This window comes from Hemitrygon akajei, chromosome 12, assembly GCF_048418815.1.
Source record: "Hemitrygon akajei chromosome 12, sHemAka1.3, whole genome shotgun sequence".
In the NCBI taxonomy this organism is placed as follows: domain Eukaryota; kingdom Metazoa; phylum Chordata; class Chondrichthyes; order Myliobatiformes; family Dasyatidae; genus Hemitrygon; species Hemitrygon akajei.
The window spans coordinates 112145769-112173539 of record NC_133135.1 but is presented as its reverse complement, the minus strand read 5'-3'; the positions used below and the strand labels follow the sequence as shown (position 1 = coordinate 112173539).

At 44.8% G+C, this 27771-nt stretch overlaps 1 protein-coding gene across 2 annotated transcripts in view; it reads right to left on the bottom strand.

Moving 5' to 3' along the window:
- Positions 1 to 822: 822 nt before the first annotated feature.
- sars2 (seryl-tRNA synthetase 2, mitochondrial) overlaps positions 823 to 27771 on the bottom strand; it is a 107223-nt gene continuing 80274 nt past the window's right edge. For both annotated transcript variants that reach the window (XM_073063864.1, XM_073063865.1), the window contains 4 exons: positions 24896 to 24989; positions 13907 to 13999; positions 10656 to 10721; positions 823 to 4520 (listed from right to left, as the gene is read on the bottom strand). In XM_073063864.1, coding sequence (XP_072919965.1) covers positions 4389 to 4520; positions 10656 to 10721; positions 13907 to 13999; positions 24896 to 24989 — 385 coding nt within the window. In that variant the 3' untranslated portion in view covers positions 823 to 4388. The remainder of the gene's footprint in view (positions 4521 to 10655; positions 10722 to 13906; positions 14000 to 24895; positions 24990 to 27771) is intronic.

Below are 27771 nucleotides of genomic sequence, written 5' to 3'. Positions count from 1 at the left end.
TGAAAGGCCTTGAAAGAGTGGATGTGGAGAGGATGTTTCCTATAGTGGGGGAGTCTAGGACCAGAGGGCACAGATAGAGTGGATGTGGAGAGGATGTTTCCTGTAGTGGGTGAGTCTAGGACCAGAGGGCACAGATAGAGTGGATGTGGAGAGGATGTTTCCTGTAGTGGGGCAGTCTAGGACCAGAGGACACAGATAGAGTGGATGTGGAGAAGATGTTTCCTATGGTGGGGCAGTCTAGGACCAGAGGACACAGATAGAGTGGATGTGGAGAAGTTGTTTCCTATGGTGGGGGAGTCTTAGAATAGAGGGATCTCCATTTAGAATGGAGATGAGGAAGAATTTCTTTAGCCAGGGAGTGGTAAAATCTGTGAAATTCTTTGCCACAGCCGGCTGTAGAGGACAAGACGCTGGGTGTATTTAAAGCAGAGGTTGATAGATTCTTGATTAGTCAGGACATGAAGGGTTTTGGAGAAAAAGTAGGAGACTGGGGCGAAGAGGGAAACGGATCAGCCATGATGAAATGGGCCACAAATGGCCTAATTCTGCTCCAATATCTTATGCTTAGGTTGCTTTGGCTTTCAACACAAATGTTCCCATGTACATGTTCAAAGAAGTAAATTTCAAACTAAATTTTAACCAGTGAACACATATGTCATCATATACTATCTGGAGATTAATTTTCCTGTAGGCATCCTCAGCAAAGATACAGAATAATAACTATAACAGGATTAATGAAAGGTCAACTAGAGTGCAGAAGACAACAAACCGTGCAAATGCAAATATAAATAAATACAATAAATAAAGGGAACATGAGTTAATGAGATAAACAACTTTAATGACTTTACGGAAACATCCATTTTTGGTCAAGAGGCTGATGGGTGAGGGGTAGTAACTGTTCTTGAACCTGGTGGTGTGAGTCCTGAGGCTCCTGTACCTTCTACCTGATGGCACCATGCCTGGGTGGTGGGGATTGCTGGTAATGGATGCTTCTTTCCTATGGCAGCATATCACACAGGTGTGCTCAATAGTTGGGAGGTCTTTACCCGTGACGTACTGGGCCGAATACATGTGAGAAATAAATGAATCTGAAGTACTCTCTGCAGTTTACCAAGTAAAATTGTGAGAAAGAAATCTTGCAGGGTGTCCCCAGCATATTCTTGGGTGTTGGTTGATTCAAACATGTTTCACTGTATGCTTCGATGTATGTGTGACACAGGAATCTAAAACACTCACAGAACAGCTTACAAAGTAAAATTGTTAAAAACAAATCTTTATTCTCCTGCTGCAAGTAATTGTGCCGCCAGTGATTCACACCCAGACGCTTTATGTTTTGAGCAGTGATCTCCGCTGATTCTCATGAGTGCCTGCAGTAAAATTAAAATTCCACCATCTGCTCTGAGACTTGCTGTAACTGCTCCTGAAAGTGCATCGGATATTCTCACAGATGGTTGAGACCAAAGACACAGGTGGCTGAGGAAGAGGTGGGGTGCACACTGGCACCCTGTGGGTGAGCACACTTGAGATTGCAGGTAAGATGAAGTGATGTACCCAGGACAAGGGGAAGTTGCAGCTCCACAGTATGTTGACCCTCACCACTTTGGGCAAAAGGTTTCCAAAAAAAACCTAAAACAACACTAGATTCTGCAGTTGCTGTAATCCCAGATCAACACACACAAAATGCTGGAGGAACTCAGCACATCATGCAGTATCTATGGAAATGAATAGAAAGTTGATGTTTTGGGTTGAGAATCTTCACGGAAAGGAAGGGGACTGAAGACAGAATAAGCGAGGGGCAGGAGAACAAGCTGACAGGTGAGGAGGAGAGGTGGATGAAGTAAGAAGCAGGGAAGGGATAGGTGGAAGAGGTAAAGGGCTGAAGAAGAAGGAATCTGATAGGAGAGGAGAGTGGACCATCAGAGAAGGAATGGAACCAGAGGGAGGTGATGGGCAGGTGCCTGATGCATCGACTGTTTATTCCTCTCCGTAGATGCTGCCTGACCTGCTGAGTTTCCCAGCATTTGGTGTGTGTTGCTCCAGGTTTCCAGGAAAGATTCATAGAGAGACACAGTGTGGAAACAGGCCAATTAGCCCACTGGGTCCACTTTGACCCTCAACCACTCTTTGTATTCATCCTACCTCCATTCTCTTTTCTCAATCATCCTCATATTCCCTCTAAACTTCCAGCCCCTCAGATTTTAACACTCACCTGTAGGGCGATCACTTGAGTCGAGTACAATGTTCTCCTCAGAGGTTGTCCACTAATGCTGGGTCTTCAGAGGCCAGTCCGGGATTCACATATTCTGGCGCGTTAATCTGGGATGTTCGGGCGGATTCCCTTAACGGAGAATGCCTTAATGGTGACTTCATTTAACACGGGAAGGCTGATGCACGGGGAGTCGCCACACAGTCTTTGACAGACCGGGGTCAGGGTCCAGTGACGTGGAGTGCAAAATGACTGGGGACCCCTCACTACTGCAGCTTTCCTCTGCCTTCACTGCCCTTGCGATACGTTGCCATCTTCTGCCAGCTCCACTTTTGAGGTCTTGGTTCTTGTGTCTAGAACCACCCCCTTGACTTTAACACCATTAGTGACAGTACCAGGAACTGCTAAACTCCAGAATGCATTGCTCTTGGGAGCTCAGGAACTCTCAAGCCTCTTCACCATGACAAGGTGACGATCCTCAGAGAATGCTCATCCATACACGGCGGCCAAGGGGTAACGGAAACCGAAACAAGCCAAGAATGTATTCAGGAGTAGACATCACCACCAAGGTACATACTGTCTCATTGGAACACTTGGGGCTGCTTCACTCCCACTGAAGAATTCTGTGCTTGATGCCCACACCATCATAAGCAAACCGTCAAGTCACTGGCTGCAGTCTACCATCGCTGCATGACTTGTATGCATCCAGGACAAAGAAGTGGGCAGGAAAAAAATTAGTCTGAATACCACCCGCCCTGCAAACTGCCTTCAGTAAAGTATTATAGGACTATTAAAACAAAAAAATCTATGCCATCTGACAAGATTCTTCCCCCAGGCAGTTAATCTGATCAAACATTCTAGCTAGCCCCCCACACTCCCCTCTATTTATTACCCCAGTCACTGTAAACAATTTAAACTACTTCTTATAGCACTGCTCACATTGTAAATATATGCAGATATTTGTGCACATTTTATTCCATATCCATACTTTAATCTCTGGCTTTATTTTTAGACAAATCTTTCAAATTGTTAAGTATTGTTGTTTGTTGCGTGTCATGTCAAGACATCACAACGAAGTCCTAATACATGGAAATGCAAATGGCAAATCAGGTAGTAGATCCTTTGATAAGAAGGTGATGTTCTCGGGGAGGTCAGCCTTGCCAGTCTCGATCCTGCCCCTTGTTGGGTCAGCCAATCAGCAATATGGTGCACATTTCAAATCCGTCTCTGGTGGTACAAGGGCATTCATTACCTCATTTGATCGGTTTTGAAGAGTGGCTCATTATGTCATGCCACGGTTACTCTTGGATTACACAATGCTGCAAAGCCAATGGGGAAGGGGAATTCCTCTTCCCAAGGTGAAGTACATTAAATCAACACACTAGTTACCCATTGACCCCAAGTCTTAATTGATGTATTCATGGTTTGGACTCTTCATTCGACGCTGTTTGCGGTTTGGACTCTTCAGTCGATGCGGTTTGGGGATAGGACTCTTAATCTGGATTGGGCTCTTTAATTGAGGCGGTATGTGGACTGGATTCTGTAGTTCACATTATGGTGCGTTTCTGGTTTTCCTTTCTTTTTATTGCTGTTTTGTGTGATTCTGATCGGGGTGGACTAGCACTGTGGTCTGCAGATAGCGAGGGACTGGATTGAACTGAACTGGGATGACAGGATATGGCTGGACTCTTTTGATGTCTTTGTGATTTGGTGTTTTATATTCTGTTTCTACTTTTCAAAAAATAGTTTTCCTTTAAAGAGATTCCAGGGTTTTCTTTATTTCATGGCTGTCTGTGGGAAGATGAATCTCAGGGTTGTATACTTTACATATACTTTGATAAATTAATGTACTTTGAATCTTTGGAATATTATGTTTAAAATGTTGTTCAAGGTACAATTAGATTGCACCAAACCTCCTCCAGACCTTAATTGTAACCCCACCTCTGCACCTTGTCCTTTCCCTTCACCTTTCCAACAAGAGTTTTCGACATGTCTCTGGGTTAGGCGCAGGAAAGCAAGACTTTGAGATATCAGGCACAGGGTGCATGTTTCCAGACCCAGCTGTAGAAAAGAGACAATCGGTTGTCCAGTGAGATGAGTACTCTTGGTCAAGTCTCTGTGGCAACAGCCTCAACATATCAAAAATAGGTTGATTGAAGGGATCCTCAAATCCAGATGCCCGTCAGTCCAAATGGTTGAGCTTCCTGTGGTACTGGTTAGGTCCGATATATCGTAGTGGACTGTGTTTGGAGTGACTGATGATTTCTTTGCCAAGATAAGGCTGCAAGACTGTTGGTACACGAACACTGCCATCCTGGAGATGAAAAATGCATTACTACTTAATAGAAATAAAAACATCTCTGTTTACCTTTCTTTATCCTGCACAGCACTAACATCGAACTCTACCCGTAACATCCAGGATACCTTCAAGGAGTGATACCTCAAAAATGTGACGGTATCCATCAGTAAGGACCCCCATCACCCAGGACATGGCCTCTCTCATTGCCACCATCAGGGGGGAGGTTAGGACCCTGAAGGCACACACTCAATGATTCAGGAACAGCTTCTGTTATCCAGTTTCTGCATTAATTACTCATAAAATGTCATTTGATTTTTTATCTAAGTCACAACAATAGATAAACACAATTTGTTGAAACTAATAACACATGTTTTTATTGAACACATTGCAAAAGACCACCTGGATGTTTAACTCTTCTGGCACACCGCTATGTTTGGAGGAAAAAGGGCTCTGCACACCAACACCAAAACCTCATCCCAACTGTGAAGCATGGTGGAAGGAGCATCATGGTTTGGGGCTGCTGTGCTGCCTCAGGGCCTGGACAGCCTGCAATCATTGAGGGAACAGTGAATTCAAAGTTGCATCGAGACATTTTACAGGAGAATGTCAGGGTAGCAGTCCATCATCTGAAGTTTGATAGAAGTTGGATGATGCAACAAGACAATGACCAGGAACACAAGAGTATATCAACAACAGAATGGTTGAAAAATCATAACATTTGTGTTTTGGAATGGCCAAGTCAGAGTCCAGATCTTAACCCATGACCTGATGAGGGCTGTTTATGCAGAAATATTGATGAACTGAAACAGTTTTGTATGGAGGGAAGGTCTTTAATTCCTCCTTGCCATTGGGTAAGTCTGATTAGCAGCTACAGGAAACATTTGGTGGAGGTTACTGCTGCTAAAGGAGGTTCTACCAGTTATTAAATACAAGGTTTCACATACCTTTTCCATCCAGCCTGGACTGTGAATGATTAAACAATGTGTTCAGTAAAGAAATGGAAAGTACATTTGTTTCTGTGTTATTAGTTTAGGCAGATTGTGTTTGTCTATTATTGTAACTTAGATGAAGATCAGACCACATTTTCTGAGTAATTAATGCAGAAACCCAGGTAATTGCACAGGGTTAACTGTTTCTTGCAACTGTATATATATTTACTGTGATTGAGAGATTTTTCCTATTATTATGTGCTGCACGTTACTGCTGCCGCAAAGTCAATAAAGACAAGTTTCATGACATATGCCAGTGACATTACACCTGATTCAGATCCCGGTTTGTTTGATAAAGTTCTTGTCTGATACCCATATCCCTCATGTCCAAAGGTCTCGCTCTTAATGTTGGCTTGTGCCTTTGAGGAGTCTCAGAAATTCACAAGTCCATCAGATAACAAATTATTATTTGTTTAAGTTTAGAGATACAAGTCCTTCCAGCCCAATTACACCCCCATGACCAATTAATCTACTAACTGATACATCTCTGAACTTTGGGAGGAAATCAGAGCACTCGGAGGAAACGCATGCAGTCACAGGGAGAATGTAGAAACTCCTTACAGACGGTGATGGATTTGCACTCAGGCTGTTGTAATATCTGCAATGTTACCATGCTGCCCAACTTGTCCAATGAAATTTGTTGTCTCCAGTGATTATGGCTGCCCTCTTATCCTGAGTGTGGGCCAGTATCAGGCTCCCCAACCCAAGGAAGTATCTACCCATCAGTCCCTCTCAGAATCCCTCATGACAAGCTCACTGCTTGGGTCCTCTGGACTCCAGTGAGCACAGCTGAACGTCAGCAGTCTTTCCTACACTCATACCTCTCAAATCAGTCTAGTGTATCTGAACTGCCTTCTACAGAGGCTGGAAATCAGAGCAACAAACACAAAATGCTGGATGAACTCAGCAGGTCAGACAGCTTCTACGGAGGGAAACAAACAGTGAAAGTTTTAGACTGAGATACTTCATCAGGACTGGAGAGGAAGGGGGAAGCACCCAGAGTAAGAAGGTGGGAAGGAGTGCAAGGTGGCAGGTGATAGGTGAGACCAGGTGAGGGATGAAGTACAAAGCTGTGAGGTGATAGGTGGAAGAAGTAGGAATCTTATCACAGAGTCATAGAGAAGTACGGAACAGATATCGGCCCTTCGGCCCATCTAGTCTATGCCGAACCATTTAAATTACCTACTCCCATCGACCTGAAGTGGAACCATAGCCCTCCATACCCCTACCACCCATGTACCTATCCAAGTTCTCTTAAACGTTCAATTTGAGCTCGCATGCATCACGTGCTGGCAGCTCATTTCACACTCTCACCATCCTCTGAGTGAAGAAGTTTCCCCTCATGTTGCCCTTAAAATTTTCACCTTTTACCCTTAACCAATGACCTCTAGTTGTAGTCCCACTGAATCTCAGTGGAAAAAGCCTGCTTGCATTTACCCTATCTATACCCCTCATAATTTTCTATACCTCTATCAAATCTCCTCTCAATCTTCTACATTCCAAGGATTAAAGTCCTAACCTATTCAATCTTTCCACATAACTCAGGTCCTCCAAACCCGGCATCATCCTTGTAAATTTCCTCTGTACTCTTTCAACCTTATTTTCATTTTTCCTGAAGGTAGGTGAACAAAACTACACACAATATTCCTAATTAGGCCTCACTAATATCTTTTACAACTTCAACATAACATCCCATCTCCTGTACTCAAAACTTGCATTGCTGAAGGAATGTGCCAAAAGTTTTCTTTACAACTCCAACTACCCGTGATGCCACTTTCAACGAATGATGGATCTGTATTCCTGAATTCTTTTGTCCTACCGCACTCCTCAGTGCGCTTCTGCTCACTGTGTAAGACCTGCTCTGGTTGGTCCTTCCGAAGGGCAACATCTCAGACTGACGGCGAGGAGAACGGACCATGGGAGGAAGGGCACTTTGCTACACCTTCTGCTCACTCTGCAGTCAGCCTGTCAAGACTCACCAAGAGTTAGTTTCACTTAAAGGTGAAAAGGAATAAGAAAAATGCTGAGTTTAAAATAAACTAATTTATGACTCGGTAGTATTGCTGGCATTTTCCTAATGATCTATTGAATGATACATGACTAGGAAAAAATAAATGCAGTGCTATAGGACAGCAGCTGGGGATCATGACTAACTATACACTGTTCCAGCACAAAAAACATGGGAAACATCAGTTCTCTCTACGATTTTACAGCTGGGATTATCAGCTAAATGCAGAGATTATACGTCTTGTTGATCATTGTCAAAGAACACTACAGCATAGAAACATACCCTTCCACCCATCCTGTCTGTGTCACTATTAATCTGTCCTGTCCCATCGACCTGCACCCAGACCATATCCCTCTGTAACCCCCCATGTACCTATTCCTATATTAATCTGTCTCATCCCATCGACCTGCACCCAGACCATATCCCTCTGTAACCCCCCATGTACCTATTCCTATATTAATCTGTCCTGTCCCATCGACCTGCACACAGACCATATCCCTCTGTAACCCCCATGTCCCTATTCCTATATTAATCTGTCCTGTCCCATCGACCTGCACACAGACCATATCCCTCTGTAACCCCCATGTCCCTATTCCTATATTAATCTGTCTCATCCCATCGACCTGCACACAGACCATATCCCTCTGTAACCCCCATGTCCCTATTCCTATATTAATCTGTCTCATCCCATCGACCTGCACCCAGACCATATCCCTCTGTAACCCCCATGTCCCTATTCCTATATTAATCTGTCCTGTCCCATCGACCTGCACACAGACCATATCCCTCTGTAACCCCCATGTCCCTATTCCTATATTAATCTGTCTCATCCCATCGACCTGCACCCAGACCATATCCCTCTGTAACCCCCCATGTACCTATTCCTATATTAATCTGTCTCATCCCATCGACCTGCACACAGACCATATCCCTCTGTAACCCCCCATGTACCTATTCCTATATTAATCTGTCCTGTCCCATCGACCTGCACACAGACCATATCCCTCTGTTCCCCCCATGTACCTATTCCTATATTAATCTGTCCTGTCCCATCGACCTGCACCCAGACCATATCCCTCTGTAACCCCCATGTCCATATTCCTATATTAATCTGTCCTGTCCCATCGACCTGCACCCAGACCATATCCCTCTGTAACCCCCCCATGTACCTATTCCTATATTAATCTGTCTCAACCCATCGACCTGCACACAGACCATATCCCTCTGTAACCCCCATGTACCTATTCCTATATTAATCTGTCTCATCCCATCGACCTGCACACAGACCATATCCCTCTGTAACCCCCATGTACCTATTCCTATATTAATCCGTCTCATCCCATCGACCTGCACACAGACCATATCCCTCTGTAACCCCCCATGTCCATATTCCTATATTAATCTGTCCTGTCCCATCGACCTGCACACAGACCATATCCCTCTGTAACCCCCCCCATGTCCCTATTCCTATATTAATCTGTCCTGTCCCATCGACCTGCACACAGACCATATCCCTCTGTAACCCGCATGTCCCTATTCCTATATTAATCTGTCTCATCCCATCGACCTGCACACAGACCATATCCCTCTGTAACCCCCATGTCCCTATTCCTATATTAATCTGTCTCATCCCATCGACCTGCACCCAGACCATATCCCTCTGTAACCCCCCCATGTACCTATTCCTATATTAATCTGTCCTGTCCCATCGACCTGCACACAGACCATATCCCTCTGTAACCCCCCCCCCATGTCCCTATTCCTATATTAATCTGTCCTGTCCCGTTGACCTGCACCCAGACCATATCCCTCTGTAACCCCCCATGTCCCTATTCCTATATTAATCTGTCTCATCCCATCGACCTGCACCCAGACCATATCCCTCTGTAACCCCCCATGTCCCTATTCCTATATTAATCTGTCCTGTCCCATCGACCTGCACCCAGACCATATCCCTCTGTAACCCCCCATGTACCTATTCCTATATTAATCTGTCCTGTCCCATCGACCTGCACCCAGACCATATCCCTCTGTAACCCCCCATGTACCTATTCCTATATTAATCTGTCCTGTCCCATCGACCTGCACACAGACCATATCCCTCTGTAACCCCCCATGTACCTATTCCTATATTAATCTGTCTCATCCCATCGACCTGCACCCAGACCATATCCCTCTGTAACCCCCCATGTACCTATTCCTATATTAATCTGTCTCATCCCATCGATCTGCACACAGACCATATCCCTCTGTAACCCCCCATGTACCTATTCCTATATTAATCTGTCTCAACCCATCGACCTGCACACAGACCATATCCCTCTGTAACCCCCCATGTACCTATTCCTATATTAATCTGTCCTGTCCCATCGACCTGCACACAGACCATATCCCTCTGTAACCTCCATGTCCCTATTCCTATATTAATCTGTCTCAACCCATCGACCTGCACACAGACCATATCCCTCTGTAACCCCCATGTCCCTATTCCTATATTAATCTGTCTCATCCCATCGACCTGCACCCAGACCATATCCCTCTGTAACCCCCCATGTCCCTATTCCTATATTAATCTGTCCTGTCCCATCGACCTGCACCCAGACCATATCCCTCTGTAACCCCCATGTCCCTATTCCTATATTAATCTGTCCTGTCCCATCGACCTGCACCCAGACCATATCCCTCTGTAACCCCCATGTCCCTATTCCTATATTAATCTGTCTCATCCCATCGACCTGCACCCAGACCATATCCCTCTGTAACCCCCATGTCCCTATTCCTATATTAATCTGTCCTGACCCATCGACCTGCACCCAGACCATATCCCTCTGTTCCCCCTCCATGTCCTTATTCCTATATTAATCTGTCTCATCCCATCGACCTGCACCCAGACCATATCCCTCTGTAACCCCCCCCATGTCCCTATTCCTATATTAATCTGTCCTGTCCCATCGACCTGCACCCAGACCATATCCCTCTGTTCCCCCTCCTGTTCCCTTTCACCCACGACCCATCCAACCTCAGTTGGCATTTACCCTATCTACACCCCTCATAAACTGCACACATCTACCAAATCTCCTACGCTGCAGGGAACAAGGTCCTGACCTATTGGTCATCGTTGTAAGACAGAACCCGAGACTTGCAGGGTTTTACCTTGTTCTGGTTACACTCCAAGATAGCGATCAGAGTCCGCGGAACCGCACAGGCAGTCCCATTGACCTGAATTGGAGCAGAAAGGAGGCAAAGGTTAACTGAGTAGACAATGGACCGTCAAGGAAACACTGAGCTGAAATAGAGCAAGAAATAAGTCCGTGTCTTCCTAAAATTCACAGAACGAATTCAACAAGAACTCCAACAGTCTATATAGGAGAAAAAGTGAGTTCAGTTCCTAATCTGCAAAACAGAAAAATAAATAGCTTTCTTTGGCACACGTACATCAAACACAGAGTGAAATGTGTCGTTTGCGTCAAATCAAATCAATGAGGACTGCGCTGAGGCAGCGCGCCATGTTCACACACTTTCAGCGCCAATGCAGCGTGCCCACAGCTTACTAACCTTAACTGTATGCCTTTGACCTTCCGGAGGATCACAACCTCGTTGTGGGGTTTGGAGGGCTGCGTGCCTCAATGACCGGAGAGCTATGTTGGCTGGGGTCAGGGCTTTCTGCTTTGGCTCTTGGCAGGGTCATCCATGCCAAACAGGTCAAAGGGCAGAGGCCAGACTAAGAGCGGTCCTCCAATCCTCCAGGTTCGGGAGTTCAGCTCAGGGTTAACAACCCTGACTGGTCAAACAAAACTGTTACAGAAACAGCAATGAAGAATCCTTCTACACCTGAGTGTGACGGTTTTCCTGAGTCTCCACCCGGGACGGGTGACTGACAGTAGTGAAAACCGAGAGGAAGCTACTGACACGATGAAGGAAGCCTGAAACACCGCCAGAGATGGAGGACTTACACTGCTGCCCGAAACACCAGCGGAGTAATAGGTATGCCTTTGTAACGTGGGAGGAAACTGAATCACCCAGAGCAAACCCATGCAGTGGCGGGGAGAACGTACAAGCTCTACATAGACAGTGGTGGGAATTCAACCCCAGTCAGTGACAGCTGGCACCATGAAGTCTCACTTCTCCCTGTCTTTCATTATCGTAATAAAACAAATCTTCCTTCTGATCACTGTCCTCCTCCCCCTTATGCATTCAAAGGACCAGGACAACATTCTGAAAGAAAAGAGTAACATTTCCACAGAGGTTTTGAAAGCCATTCCAAAGAAGATAATGAAGTTCTCTTGTAGTTCAAAGTACATATACATCATACAACTTTGAAAGTTGTCTCCTTACAGGCAGCCACAAAACAAAGAAACCGCAAAATAACCCACCAAAAGAAAAAAAAGAGTCAAACACCCAATGAGCAGTGGGAGGGGGAGGAGGGGAAGAGGGGGGATGGGGGGAGAGGGGGATGGGGGAGAGAACAAATCACACAAGCAACAGAAGCAAACACACAGCTTCAGATCTGGAGTTCTGTGGAAGACACAAAGGCCAAGCATCACTACTGCAGGCAACAGCCATAGTTCATTCCAAAGCCAAGACAACACCGCGAGACCACGGACGCGAAGCCAGGCCATTGCTGTGGCTGTTGCAATGAAAGGAACATAGCAGGCAATTCACATACAGCAAGCCCTCTCTCGGGTCGACTGAGCGAGAATAACAAGGACAGCACTCTTCTTCCAAATAACACCACGTCCGAACAGGGGCTGGGTTTGATATCTCATATGGAAGACCGATTCTCCAAACAGTGCAGATCACTACATTACACTGCAGAATCAGCCTAAGCCGGGGTTCCCAAACTTTTTTTTTATGCCATAGACCCTTATCGTTGACCAAGGGGTCTGTGGACCCCAGGTTGGCCCCAGTCCGGCCTCAACTTTGTGCTCAGGACTCAAGGCAGGTTCAAGATCAGCTACTTCCCTGAAACCATTTGCTTCTTCAACCAACCAACAAAACCTTAATCAATACAGTTTAGCAATACTGTGTCCATTTTGCACTAAAACGAGCCCTATTTTTCGTTCTAATGGTGTTTTCCTGTAAAAGATTGTATATACTGTCATAGAAAAGTACAGGACCGAAACAGGACTTTCAGCCCATCTAGTCCATGCTGAACCATTTAAACCACCCGCTCCTATCTACCTGCACTGGGACAATGGCCCCTCATACGCTGGAACTCGTTCCACACTCTCACCACCCTCTGAGTGAAGAAGTTCCCTCTTATGTTCCCTTTAAACTTTTTACCTTTCAGCCTCTGGTTGTAGTTCCACCCAGCCTCAGTGGGAAAAGCCTGCTTGCATTTACCTTATCTATACTCCTCATCATTTTGTATATCTCTATCAAATCTCCCCTCAAGCTTCTACATTCCAAGGAATAACACCCTAACCTATTCGATCTTTCCTTATAACTCAGGTCCTCTAGTCCTTGCAACATCCTTGTAAATTTTCTCTGTGCTCTTTTAAACTTACTTACATCGTTCCTGTAGGTGGGTGACCAAAACTGCACCCAATACTCCAAATTAGGATTTACCAACGTCTTTTAGAACTTCAACATAAACATCCCATCTGCTGTACTCAATACTTTGATTTATGAAGGCCAATATGCCAGGAGCTTTCTTTACGACCCTATCTACCTGTGATTCATGAAGGCAACTTTGATTTATAATTTATGTTTTCTTGTGAACGCTGCTTATTTGATGCTAGGTGCTTACGAAGCTGCTGCTAACAAGCTTTTCATTGCATCTGTACATTAACGTACTTGTGCAGATGATAATAAACTTGACTTTGACTTCACCCACAATCTTCTGATATGAATGAAAAACTGCTGACCTCTGACTCACAGGTTGAAGAGGAAAGAGTCACCTGTCGTGCTTGGCGAATGTTTAACCCCAAATTAACTTACCTTAGTTACTACTTGTTACGCCGCTGGTGTTTAGGGCAGCACTGAAAGTCCTCCCTCTCTGTCTGTCCATACCATTGCCCACAGAGGTTGAACAATGCTTCATTGCTGTTTCTGTAACAATTTTTTTTGACCAGTCAGCAGTTGTTAGCCCTGAGCTGAACCAATGGATCACTCAGTCTGGCCTCTACTCTTTGATTGTTTGGCATGGCTGACGCTACCAAGAGCCAAAGCATAAACCCCTGACTCCAGCCAACACGGCTCTCCGGGTCATTGAGCCACGCAAGCCTCCAAACCCAACGACAAGGATGTGGTTCTCTTGGAGGAGCTCTAAATCGACATCGTGGGAAATATAGATTGCTGTTAACTATCTCTGTACTGAACATAATTTCTATCAATGACTTTACCCAAGAAAGCAGGAATGATAACAGAATCTGAGAGCACAAATAGGGCTTCCTCTTACTTACAGTGTGAGCGTATTTTAACTGAGCTGCCTCGTCATAGTACATGATATTCAGTCTTCTGCTCTGGTAGTCCGTGCAGTTGGAGGCACTGGATATCTAGCAAAGGGAAATGCAAAACAATATTGTCATGAACTTGAAGGAAGGAGTAGAGATGCAGATGGCAGAGTAGTGCACTGGTTAGTACAAAGCTTTACAGTATAGGTGACCCAGGTTAATTCCCACAACTGTCTCTAATGCGTTTGTCAATTCTCCCCCTGACAGCATGGATTTCCTCAGGAAAGGTGCTCCTGCTTCTCCCACAGTCGAAAGGTGTGAGAGAGAGAGTGTGTGTGTGTGTGTGTGAGAGAGAGAGTGTGTGTGTGTGTGTGTGTGAGTGTGAGTGCTTTGTGTGTGTGAGAGTGTGTGTGTGTGTGTGTGTGTGTGTGAGTGTGTGTGTGAGTGTGTGTGTGAGAGAGAGAGAGTGGGTGTGTGTGTGAGTGTGTGTGTGCGAGTGTGTGTGTGAGAGTGTGTTGAGTGTGTGAGTGTGTTTTGTGTGTGTGAGTGTGTCTTTTGTGTGTGTGTGAGAGTGTGTGTGTGAGTGTCTGTTTTGTGTGTGTGAAAGTGAGTGTGTGTGTGTGTGTGTGTCTGAAATGGAGATAGAGTGTTCAAGGGAGAGATAGACAGAGACAAGCAGGGAGGGAGGGGAGAGAGAGACACACACATACACACACAGAGACAGAGACAGAGAGAGAGGGAGACAGAGATAAAATTAAATTCTACACTTTGGGATTAGCAAGGTGAAAATCTGCCTTGACGACCATTGGGAAGATACTGTGCAGAAGGAAGTTGTAACCCAGAGGCCATTTATGTTCTGAAACGCCATTCTATTTGTTACTATTTTCTGAATTTTGTCTCTTCCATAACTCAGTATTTCTTCATAGTATGAAACAAACAGTAGCAGGGGTGGTGAACATGTGGCACACGTGCCCAAGAAGGCACGTGGAATAATTCTGATGGCACACAGCATGTGGTGCAGCCCTCTATCTTTAAACCCCAATGGGCGACAGAGATTTTGCTCCCTGAATACTGTAGGGTGTATCTTACGGAATTTGGGTCGCTGATCATAACAATCACTGCAAAATTTCACTATCATGCATCATTTTATTGAAATTGCCTATATTTGTTGTTTCAATTCATAACTCAAGTCAGAATAACTGATGCCAAACTTTTGTTGGTTCACAAATCAAACAGGTCATCAATGACAGGCAATTTGAAGAATTTCTAGTGGGACCGGAGAAAATCACATGGAAGGCATTCAAGGATGTTGTTGAACATTTTCTTGGCAACTACGGAGCACAAAACCACATGACAACATGCTTCAGCATGAAGTGCAACATGTCACTAAAGATTCATTTCCTGCATTCCCATTTAGACTTCTTCCCTGTAAATCTTGGTGCTGTTAGTGATGAGCATGGTGAAAGGTTTCACCAGGACATTGCCGTCATGGAGAAACGGTATCAGGGAAACTGGAATCCATCGATACTGGCTGATTATTGTTGGACACAAATGTGAAGCCTCAGACAAATGAAATTCATCAGCAAAACATTTTTAGCTTAGTTGAACTACTGCAAAGCATCAGCCCTGTTATTCAATTAGATGAACTATATTCAATAGAAGTTGATTTCTTGTTTCTCCAAATTCCTGTGATACAAGTAATCTGAAATTCTATTTTCAGCTTCAAGTGTCCTATCATAGACCAAAAAAATTGAGAAAGCAACCCTTTTGAAAAAATTTATTGTCCAGTGAAATCCTCATGATAAACTGCATTTTACATGAGCAACACTCAGAGGGCATCCCAGCAAGCTGTATCTCCATCTGGTACGGGAGCAGCAGAGCATCAGACCGGAAGTCCCTACAAAGGGTTGTGAGAACAGCTGAGAACATCATAGGGGTCTCCCTACCATTCAACGGGGACATTTACCAGGAGCACTCCGTACGCAGGGCCCTTAGTATTATCAAGGATCCCATCCATCCATCCATCCAGCATCCTCCTTGACTTTCTACCATCAGGCAGGAGACTCCGATGCATAAAAACGAGAACAGTCAGGATGAGAAACAGTTTCTTCCCTCAGGCCATTAGGCTTCTGAACTCCCTGCCGCATTGTACCGTAGATTCCGGACTACAGAGCGCACCTGATTAAAAGCCGCTGGCTCTAATTTTAGAAATAAAATCAATTTTTTACTTGTAAAGGCCGCACCGGATTTTAGGCCGCACCGGATTTTCGGCCGCAGGTGTCCCACGTTGTAATATGAGATATTTACACAGAAAGATATTACACGTGAGGATTTTTTAACTTTTAATTAAATCCATATGGTAACATAAACAAATACATATTGCAAATGCTTTTTTTCGAACCGTGCCCGTAACGCGGCTACTTTTAAATATACGTTGCGTATACTTCTTTACTGAACAACATTCCAATATCTCCTAACGACTGGTAAAAAATATATATACTGCAGCCTACCAGGAAAAGTTATTGATCGCCTTTAACTTAAAAGCAGCGTTCGCTCAGATCTAATGCCGCTCCGCCGCTCGCCCCCCGCCGTCCCGTTTATCGCAAACTGGCATTTTTCCCACAAGACGCGGCGAAACCGGGTGTGACATCATAGCATCCCGCGATGTAGTACAGAAAACAAATATAGTTAAAACTCTTCTAACTTTAACTAGAAAATGAATTACTAAGCGAAAATATTATAAATTAAATAACTGCCATAAAGGCAGCACAATGCTTTTCTTCGAGTGTTTTCCATGTTGATGAGGGTGAGTACAAATGACTGATTTACAATAATTTAATTGTGAAAGTGCGCTTGATTTATCGTACAATTTCATTGGACCTCTGTGAACTACTCATCAATTTTATTGGTCTACTGTTACGAGGCAAAATGTTTTCGGCGGCATGAAAAAAAAAATACATTAGCCGCTCCGTATTAAAGGCCGCAGAGTTCAAAGCTGTTCAAAATGTGGGAAAAAAGTAGCGGCTTAAAATCCGGAATCTACGGTATTCAAAGTGTCACTGGTTAATCTGTTCCAGTATAATTATTAATATTATATCCTTACCTTGTGTGCTCTGTGTGTTACTGTGCTTTACACCCTGTTCAGAGAAACGTTGCCTCGTTTCTATCTACATTATATGGTTGTATGCTATTACATGTACGTAGTTAAATGACAATAAACTTGACACTTGATATCATCATTATGTGCCGTGTTGTACGACATGTGCAATCATGGTCTTTCCATTAATTTCAATGTCTGTTATACTTTCACCAATAGTAAAACAATTACTACACATAAATAAACAACTTAACTCATCTTTTGTCCTTAAAAATGCCCATAATTATAGTTACTAATGAATTAAACAAAAACTTCTGTTCAAAATCACCATGATGTATCAGAAAAGTAATTAGAAGATTTTCACAAACTTGGGCTCATGCTCTGGAGGATCACCAGCCATGCACTACACCACCACGGATGGACAGAGGTGGCTGTCTGCCCCTCACACACAGCAGGACTTGAAGATCCAAGGGGCTCTGTATGTGAACTCCCCAAGGACAAGCTGGGAGCTGGAGGAATACCAAATGAGCAGCCATTGCTCTTTCTTGCTGCTTTTCCCCCAGTGAGCCTTCCTCACACCAGTGGATCAAAGTTTGTTCTGGTATTATGGTTGGCTTGTTAAACAGACCGACTACTATACATAAAAGAACATGATAAAAGACCATTCGGTCCCAAAAATCAGTTCTGCCACGTGAAGAGATCTTTTATTTAGACTATGCTGTGTAGCCAGCCGGTGGTGTAGTGGCATTCGCATCGGAGTGCTCCCAGGCTTGTACCTGGCCTGCTCATTGCATCCGTGCTGGGTCGAATGTCGAACCTCGTGAAAAAAACAGACAAATGCCAAAGAAACGGCCGGCTGACGTGCCACGAGGCACAGAAAGGAACAATAAAACAACAGAATCTTGATGCAGGAAGTGAGGCGACATTTGCAGGCTGCCCAGCACAATTCTCACTGACTTGATTTGATGCAAACGATGCATTTCACCGATGATTCAAAATCCATCTGACAAATAAAGCTAATCTTAAAAATCTTTAACTTCCACACCATTTTCCTAAATTAACCCTCAACTTCCATTATACCTAAAAACTAGTCAGCTCTATCATGGGCACTAGTCTCCGTAGTTTCTTTGGACATCTTCAAGGTGCAATGCCTCAAAATGGTGGCATCCATCATTAAGGACCCCCATCACCCAGGACGTGCCCTGTTCTCACTGTTACCATCAGGAAGGAGGTACAGAAGTCAGAACACAGAAACTCAATGATTCAGGAACAGTTTCTTCCGCTCTGCCATCTGATTTCTTAATAGGCAATGAACACTACCTCCACTTTTTTATTTTCATTTTTACCGTACTTATTTAATTCACCTATTTTATATTTACTGTCATTCATCTTTTCTATTAGGCATTGCATTGTACTGCTGCCACAAAGACAACAAATTTCACGACGTATGCTGATGACGTTAAACCTGATTCGGAATCAAATGATCCATCTTAAACATACTGAGTATTAGAGACTCCATTGACACAAACAATTCTGCAGCTGCTGGAAATCCAGAGTAATTCACACAACATGCTGGAAGAACTCTGCAGGTCAGGCAGCACCGATGGAGAGGAATAGTCAATCGATGTTTCCTGACGAAGTGTCTTGGCCTGAAACATCAACTATTCATTCCTCTCCATAAATGCTGCCTGAACTGCTGAGTTCCTGCATCATTTTGTGTGAGAGCCTCCATAGTACTCCTGTTGGTCCAGAAATTCCTTCATCAGTGTCCTCAACGTATCTAGTCACCCCAGTGAGGAAACATTAACTCCCCGTTCACCTCTGTTACAGCTTGTTTCGACAAGATGGGAGTTTTCCCACAATCTGCATTACATCTCCTCCTGTTTCAACATCCTGATACGGCAAATCCAACACACAGGAACACAAGAGGATGCACAGAGCAGTGGGCACAGCCCTCCCCATCAATGAAAACATCGACAAGAGGCACCACCTCAAAAAGCTGGCACCCGTTATCATTTACTTTCTTACTGCCCACTACGCCGCTGGCGTTTAGGGCAGCAGTGAAGATCCTCCAACTCTGGTGGTGTTCAGGCCTTCCTTCATCCTGTCAGTAGCTTCCTCTCGGTTTTCACTGCTGTCAGTCACCCGTCCCGGGTGGAGACTCAGGAATACCGTCACACTCAGATGTAGAAGGATTCTTCATTGCTGTTTCAGTAACAGTTTTGTTTGACCAGTCAGGGTTGTTAGCGCTGAGCGGAACCCCCGAACCTGGAGGACCGGTGGACCACTCTTAGCCTGGCCTCTACCCTTTGACCTGTTTGGTACGGGTGACCCTGCCAAGAAGCCAAAGCATAAAGTCCTGACTCCAGACAACACGGCTCTCCAGGTCATGGAGGCACGCGACAAGGTTGGAAGATCTGTTATCAAGAATCTCCACTGCAGTATCTGGGCTGCTACTACTATCGTGTAAGAGGTAGAGTCCTGAAGTCCTACACCATCAGTTTCACAGAATCTACAGCACATTACAGGCCCTTCAGCCCACAATATTGTGCTGACAATGTAATCTACTCTAGAAGAATTACCTTACCACATAGCCCTCTATTTTTCTGAGCTCCATGTACCTATCTAAGAGCCTCTTAAAAGACCACATTGTATCTGCCTCTAACACGCTCGCTGGCAGTGCATTCCATGCACCCATCGCTCTCTGTGTGAAAAACTTACCCCTGGACGACCCTCTATCCTGAGGCTGTGCCCTCTTGTCCTAGACTCTCCCACCATGGGAAACATCCTTTCCACATCTACTGTCTAGGCCTTTCAACATTCCAAAGGTTTCAATGAGATCCCCCCTCATCCTTCTGAATTCCAGCGAGTACAGGCCCAGAGCCATCAAACGTCCCTCGTATGGACCCTTTCATTCCTGGAATCATCCTTTCAACCTCTCCAATGCCAGCACATCTTTTCTAAGACAAGGAGCCCAAAACTGTTCACAATATTCAAGTTGAGACCTCACCAGTGCCTTATAAAGCCTCAGCATCACATCCCTGTTCTTGTATTCTAGACCTCTTGAAATGAATGCTAACATTGCATTTGCCTTCCTCACCACCGACTCAACCTGCAAGTTAATCTTCAGGGTGTTCTGCACAAGGACTCCACAGTCCCTCTGCATCTCAAATTTTTGGATTTTCTCCCCATTTGGAAAATAGTCCGCACATTTATTTCTACTACCAAAGTGCATGACCATGTATTTTCCAGCATTATATTTCATTTGCCACTTTCTTGCCCATTCTCCTAATCTGTCTAAGTCCTTTTGCATCCAGTTTTCTCAACACGACCCGCCCTTCCACCAATCTTTGACTCATCTGCAAACTTGGCAACAAAGCCATCTATTTCATCATCTAAATCATTGATATACAGCATAAAAAGAAGTGGCCCCAACACTGACCCCTGCAGAACACCATTAGTCACTGGCAGCCAACCAGAAAAGGATCCTTTTATTCCCACTTGCTGCCTCCTACCAATCAGCCAATGCTCTAACCATGTTAGTAACTCTCCTGTAATTCTATGGGCTCTTAACTTGGTAAGCAGCCTCATGAGTGGCACCTTGTCAAAGGCCTTCTGAAAATCCAAATATACAATATCCACTGCATCTCCTTTATCTATCCTACCTGTAATCTCCTCAAAGAATTATAACAGGTTTGTCAGGCAGGATTTTCCCTGAAGGAAACCATGCTGACTGTGTCCTATCTTGTCCTGTGTCACCAAGTACTCCATCACCTCATCCTTAACAACTGATTCTAACATCTTCCCAACCACTGAGGTCAGGCTAACTGGTCTATAATATCCTTTCTGCTACCTTCCTCCTTCTTTAGAGTGGAGTAATGTTTGCAATTTTCCAGTCCTCAGGCACCATGCCAGAGTCCAATGATTTTTGAAAGATCATTTCTAATACCACAACAATCCCTAATGCTACCTCTTTCAGAACCCTAGGGTGCAGTTCATCTGGTCGGGTGACTTATGTACCTTTAGGTCTTTCAGCTTTTTGAGCACCTTCTCCCTTGTAACAGTAACTGTACCCACTTCTCTTCCTTCACACACGACAACATCAGGCACACTGCTAGTGTCTTCCACAGTGAAGACTGTTGCAAAATATTCATTTAATTCATCAGCCATCTCCTTGTCCCTCGTTATTATTTCTCCTGCCTCATTTTCTAGCAGTCCTATATCCACTCTCATTTCTCCTTTATTTTTAACATACTTGAAAAAAACTTCTACTATCCACTTCGATATTATTTGCTAGCTTGCTTTCATATTTCAACTTTTCCTTTCTAATGATTCTTTTAGTTGCTCCTTGTAGGTTTTTAAGAACTTCCCAATCATCTGTCTTCCCACTAATTTTTGCTTTGTTGTATGCCCTTCCTTTTGCTTTTACATTAGCTTTGACTTCCCTTGTCAGCCACGGTTGTACTATTTTGCCATTTGAGTATTTCTTCATTTTTGGAATATTCATGTCCTGCACCTTCCTCATTTTTCCCAGAAACTCACACCATTGCTGCTCTGCTGACGTCCCTGCCAGCAGCTCCTTCCAATGTACTTTGGGCAACTCCTCTCTCATACCACTGGAATTTCCCTTACTCCACTGAAATACTGCTACATCAGACTTTACATTCTCCCTATCAAATTTCAAGTTGAACACAATCATATTGTGATCACTGGTCACTGGTTCCTAAGGGTTCTTTTACCTTAACCATCTCTGGTTCATTACGTAATACCCAATCCAGTATAAGCTGATCCCTTAGTACAAACGTAGGTTCAATGACATACTGCTCTAAAAGAACCATCTCTTAGGAGTCAACAAACTCACTCTCTTGAGATCCATTACAACCTGATTTTTCCAATCGACCTGCATGTTAAAATCTCCCACGACTACCATACATTGCCCTTTTGACTCGCCTTTTCTATTTTCTGTTGTAATCTGTGGTCCATCTACCAGCCACTGTTTGGAGGCCTGTATATAACTCAACAACGTCCTTTTACCTTGCAGTTTCTTAACTCAACACACAAGACTTCAACATCTTCCATTCCTATGTCACATCTTTCTACTGATTTGATGCCATTTTTTTACCAGCAGAGCCACGCCACCCTCTCTGCCTACCTTCCTATCCCTCCGATACAACGTGTAACCTTGGACATTCAGCTCCCAACTACAACCATCCTTCAGCCATGATTCAGTGATGGCCACAACATCATACCTGGCAATCTGTAATAGTGCAACAAGATCACCCACCTTATTTCTTATACTCGGGTGCTTTGAGATACAATTGCTATCCTTTTTGATTTTGCATCGTTAATGCACTAATACTCACCCTGCTGGTTGCAATTATTTCCCATCACCTGCCTCCCCTTCCTGACAGTCTGACTGCACTCTATCTTTACTTTTTTTAATTATCCGACCTATCCTGAGTCCCATCATTCCAGTTCCCAGCCCCCTGCCAAATTAGTTTAAACTCTCCCCAACAGCTCTAACAAACCTGCCCGCGAGAATATTGGTCCCTTCGGGTTCAGGTGCAACCCGTCACTTTTGTACAGGTCACACTCCCCCAGAACAGATCCCAACAATCCAAGAACCTGAACCCCTGCCCCCTACACTAGCTTCTCAGCCATGCATTTATCTGCCAAATCATCCTGTTTCTACCCTCACTGGCACATGGTACAGACAGCAACCCAGAACTTACTGCCCTGGAAGTCCTGCTTCTCAGCTTTCTACCTACCTCTCTAAACTCTCTTTTCAGGACCTCGTTGCTTTTCCTTCCTATGTCATTGGTACCAATATGTACCAAGACATCTAGTTGCTCTCCCTCCCCCTGCAAAAGGTTATGGATGGGATCTGAGACATCCTTGAGCCTGGCACCTGTAAGACATGACCTGCCCTTGACAAAGCCATACTGACTGTCCCTAATCAGCTTGTCTCTCCAAAAGCTCACAAATCCTACCTCTCAGGATCTTCTCCAACAACTTGTCCACCACTGAAGTAAGACTCACTGGTCTATAATTTCCTAGGTTATCTCTACTCCCTTTCTTGAACATGGGAATGACATTTGCAACCCTCCAATCCTCTGGTATTTCTCCTGTCCCCATTGATGATGGAAAGATCATCAGCAGAGGCTCAGCAATCTCCTCCCTCACCCCCCACAGTAGCCTGGGATGTATCTCGTCCGGTCCCAGCGACTTACCTAATTTAATACCTTTCAAAAGCTCCAGCACATTCTCTACACACTCAAGCGTTTTATTCCACTGTAAGTCATTTCCACAATTGTCAATGTACCTTTTCACTGGTGAATACTGAAGCAAAGTATTCATTAAGTACCTCTGCTACCTCCTCTGACTCCAGGCACACATTTCCACTATCGCACCTGATTGGTCCTAATCTCACACGGCTCATCCTCTTGCTCTTCACAATACTTGTAAAATGCCTTGGGGTTACACTTAATCCTGCTCACCAAGGTCTTCTCATGGCCCCTAATTTCATTCTTAAGCTCCTTCCTGGCACATTTGTAATGTTCTATAGCTCTAGCAGTACCTAGTTTCTTGAACCTGTTGTAAACTTTTCTTTTTTTCTTAACTAGATTTTCTAGATCCTTTGAACACCATGGTTCTTTTACCCTACCATCATTTCCCTGCCTCAATGGAACGCACCTGTGCAGAACGCCATGCAAGTGCTCCCTGAACATTTGCCACATTTCTGCTTTGCATTTCCCTGAGAGCACCTGCTCCCAATTTAAGCTCCCAAGTTCCTGCCTAATAGCATCATATTTCCCCCCTACCCCAATTAAATGTTTTCCCAAATTGTCTGCTGCTATCCCTCTCCAGCACTATGGTAAAGGAGACAGAGTTGTGATCAGCCTCCAAAATGCTTTACCGCTGCGAGATCTGACACCTGATCAATACCCAGATCAAGTACAGCCTCTCCTCTCAGTGGCTTATCTACATACTGTGTCAGGAAATGTAACACACCTAACACACTCCATTCCATCTAAACTCTTGCTAGTCAAATCACCCATCACCACAACCCTATTATTATTATTCCACCGTTCCAGAATCTGCCTCTCTATGTGCTCCCTGATGTCTGTTACTGTTCAGGAATAGCTCCATTTTTACCAGGTTCTTTGAACAATCTGCACAACCCTAACCTGACCTCAGTAAAGAAGCACAAAGAACCACCTCTTGTACTACCACGGACTTGTCTCCTATAGTGGTTATGTTTTGCACAGTCCTGTCTTGTATAAAATATGGAATATTACAGAAGAGTACAGGCCCTTCAGCCCACAATGTCATGCCAACCCTTTCAACTTCTCTAAGATCAACCTAACCCTCCCATCCCACACAGCCCTCCATTTTCTGTCATCCATGTGCTTATATGAAAGTTTCGTAAAAGTTTCCTAATGCTTCTAACTCTGCCACCACCTTTGCCAGTGAATTCCTCACACCCGCCACTCTGAGTAAAGAACTTACACACGACATCCACCCGTACAATTTCCTGCAATCACCTTGAAACTTTGCACCCTTGAATTAGGCACGTCCGCCCTGGGAAATAGTCTCCAGTATTCATGCTTTCCATGGTCCTTTTCATATTGAACACCTCTATCAGGTCACCTCTCATCCTCCTTTGCTTCAAACAGAAAAGCCCTGGCTCGCTCGACCTATCGTTGTAAGACATGCCCTTTAGTCAAGGCAGCAGCTAGTCGAGTCTCCTCTAAGACACTGGATATATAAGTATTTGAATCGACATGGACTGCAATGCTGCTGCAAGTTTTTCACTGTACCTCTACCTCACTGCATTTGTCCTCACGACAATAAACTCAACAACTTGACTTGGCATGTCAATACAGCTTCCACCAACCTACCTCTCCATAATCACCCCTCCCAGGCATCCAGGCTTCGATGTCAAACTTGCGGTAAGCAGGCAGCCCCAGTTCCTGAGTCGGCATGTCCAGAAGTCTGCCAAGCAAAAAAAAAAGCATGCTCAGGTCTGCAGTGACGGAGTGAGGGCGAAAGTCAAGCTTAAAACGGGCAGGGAAGTGCAACACCACATTAAACAGATCCAGGATTGGCAAAGCAATCACCGGTGGGTTTCAATGGAAAGCTCCAGTTTCCTTCCACAATGTAATTGAGGGCTAGTTTGTGGCAAGGGTACCAGAGGAACCATGTGGCCACAGTAGCATAGCGGTCAGTGAGACCTTACTGGGTGCATCAGAGTTTGGAGTTCAATTTTGATGCCATCAGAAAGGAGGCGACAAGTTCTTCCTGTGAGCACGTGGGTTTCCTCCAGGTGCTCTGGTTTCCTCCCACAGTCCAAAGACGTACCGTCAGTAGGTTAACTGGTCATTGTAAGTTGTCCTGTGATTAGGTTAGGGTTAAATCAAGGGGATTGCTGGGTTGGGCTGGAAGGGACTGTTCTGTGTTGCATCTGTAAATTTAAAAAGGGAGTTGATAGACCAAGATTAAAGAGATTAACTTTATTTGTCACATGTACAGTACATGTAATCACACAATGAAATGTGTCATTTGCATCAAATTAAATCAGCCAGGGTTATGCTGGGGCAAGAGCTGCCATGCTTCTGGTGCCAACACAGCATGCCCATAACTCACTGACCCCAATCCATACGGACTGTGGAAGGAAACTGGAGCGCCCGGTGGAAAGCCATGTGGTCATGGGGAGAACGTACAAACTCCTTACAGACAGTATGGGAGTCAAACCCCAATCGGTGCTGTAAAACACCACGCTGACTGCTACATTACAGCACAGCGTGGATGCAAGCACTTTCAGTCCACCCCCGACCCCCCCAACCTAGTCCCAATGTTCCTGGGTCAGGCCCATATCCTTCCAAGCACCTGTTTCTTAAATGAGACGATAGTAACTGCCTCAAGCACTTTGTTAGGTGTTCTGCAATCAAGCCAGGTGGATTAAATTGTGAAACAGATTAACCGGATTGATAGGGGGAGCAGCACACTTCACAAGGTCTCGAGCATGAGAAGATCCACAGAAGCTGATAGTCCAGAGCAACGCATAGAGCACGCTGGAGGAACTCGGCAGGTTGAGTGTCGGGCAACATCTATGGAAAAGAGTGAACAGTCGATGGTTCAGGTCGAGACCCTTCATCAGGACTAGAAAGGAAAGGGAGAAGTCGGAATAAGAAGGTGGGTAGGGGAAAGAGGAGGAAGAAGTACAAGGTGGCAGGTGATTGGTGAAACGGGGAGAGGGGTGACGTAAAGAACTAGGAAGTTGATTGGTGAAAGAGACAAATGGCAGGAGGAGGAGAGGCCTGAAGATCATGGAAGAATGGGAAGGGGGAGGAGCACCAGAGGAAGGTGATGGTCAAGTAAGAGAAGGTGTGAGAGGGAAACAGGAATGGAGAATAGTGCAGTGGATGGGGGGGGGGGGGGGGGGGGGCGTCATTACCAGAAGTTCAAGAAACCAATGTTCACACCATCAGTTTGGAGGCTACCCAGACGGGAATACAAGGTGTTGTTCCTCCAACCTGAGTGTGGCCTCATCGAGACAGTAGAGGTGGCCATGGACTAACATGTCGGTATGGGAATGGGAGGCAGAAAGACACAGGGTCTGTCCTCGTATAGCATCTTTCAAGTGGCAAAATTTCCCCACGCTGTCACACCTGGCTCAGGTGACCAAATGCATTCATGTGGTATATTTTAAAGGGACCATATGCTGGGTCGGCTGGGTGTGGGGGAGAATTCCTGAGTTTATTGACAGGATTATAAAGATGAAGGAATTACAGACAGGAAGTGGCCAAGCTATTGAGGAATGTGAAGATTTTGTTTGCTAGTGGCCTGGACATGTCAACAGGCACTGGAGTGGTGGTCCCACTGTACGATGAACTGAGGCTCCGAGGGCCTGCTCCAGCTGCTCTGGGGTGTGGGGCTATGGACTCACTTCTGTTCTGAATGTTGTTGCTTTTATCACTTGCACAATATCTCTCTGCACGTTGAGTGTTGGTCTTTATTTTAAATTGGGATCTTTCGGTTTTCTTGTGGCTGCCTGTAAACAGACAAATCTCAAGGTTGTATCAGTTATACATACTTTGACACCAAATGTACTTTGAACTTTGAGAACATTGGCTCCTTGCTGGGTTAACAGGTCTCGACTACCTTGCAAGATTCTCTATCAGCTACTCAAACGAGGCCTTATTCAAAGCAAGGATGTATGCTGAGGCTGTATAATGCATTGGTGAGGCCTCACTTGGCATATTATGAGCAGTTTTGGCCGCTTATCTGAGGAAGGGTGTGCTGACATTGGAGAAGGTTCAGAGGAGGTTTATGAGAATGATTCCGGGAACAAAACTGTTATCATATGAGCAGCAATGGTGGCTCTGGGCCTGTGTTCACTGGAAATTGAAGAATGAAGTGGAGGGGCGGGGGGGGGGAATCTCACTGAAACATATTTAATGTCAAAAGGTCTAGATAGAGTGGATGTGAAGACGATGTTTCCTTTGGTTGGGGAGTCTAGGACCAGAGGGCGCAGCCTCAGAGTAGAGGGACGTCCATATAGAACAGAGATGAGGAGGACTTCACTTAGCTAGATGGTGGTGAATCTGTGGAATTCATTGCCACGGGCTGCTACGGAGGCCAGGTCACTGGGTGCATTTAAGGCAGAGGTTGATAGCTTGTTGATTATTCAGGGTGTGAAAGATTATGGGGAGAAGACAGAAGGATGAGGTTGAGAGAGAAATGGAAAAGCCGTGATGAAATGGCAGAGCAGACT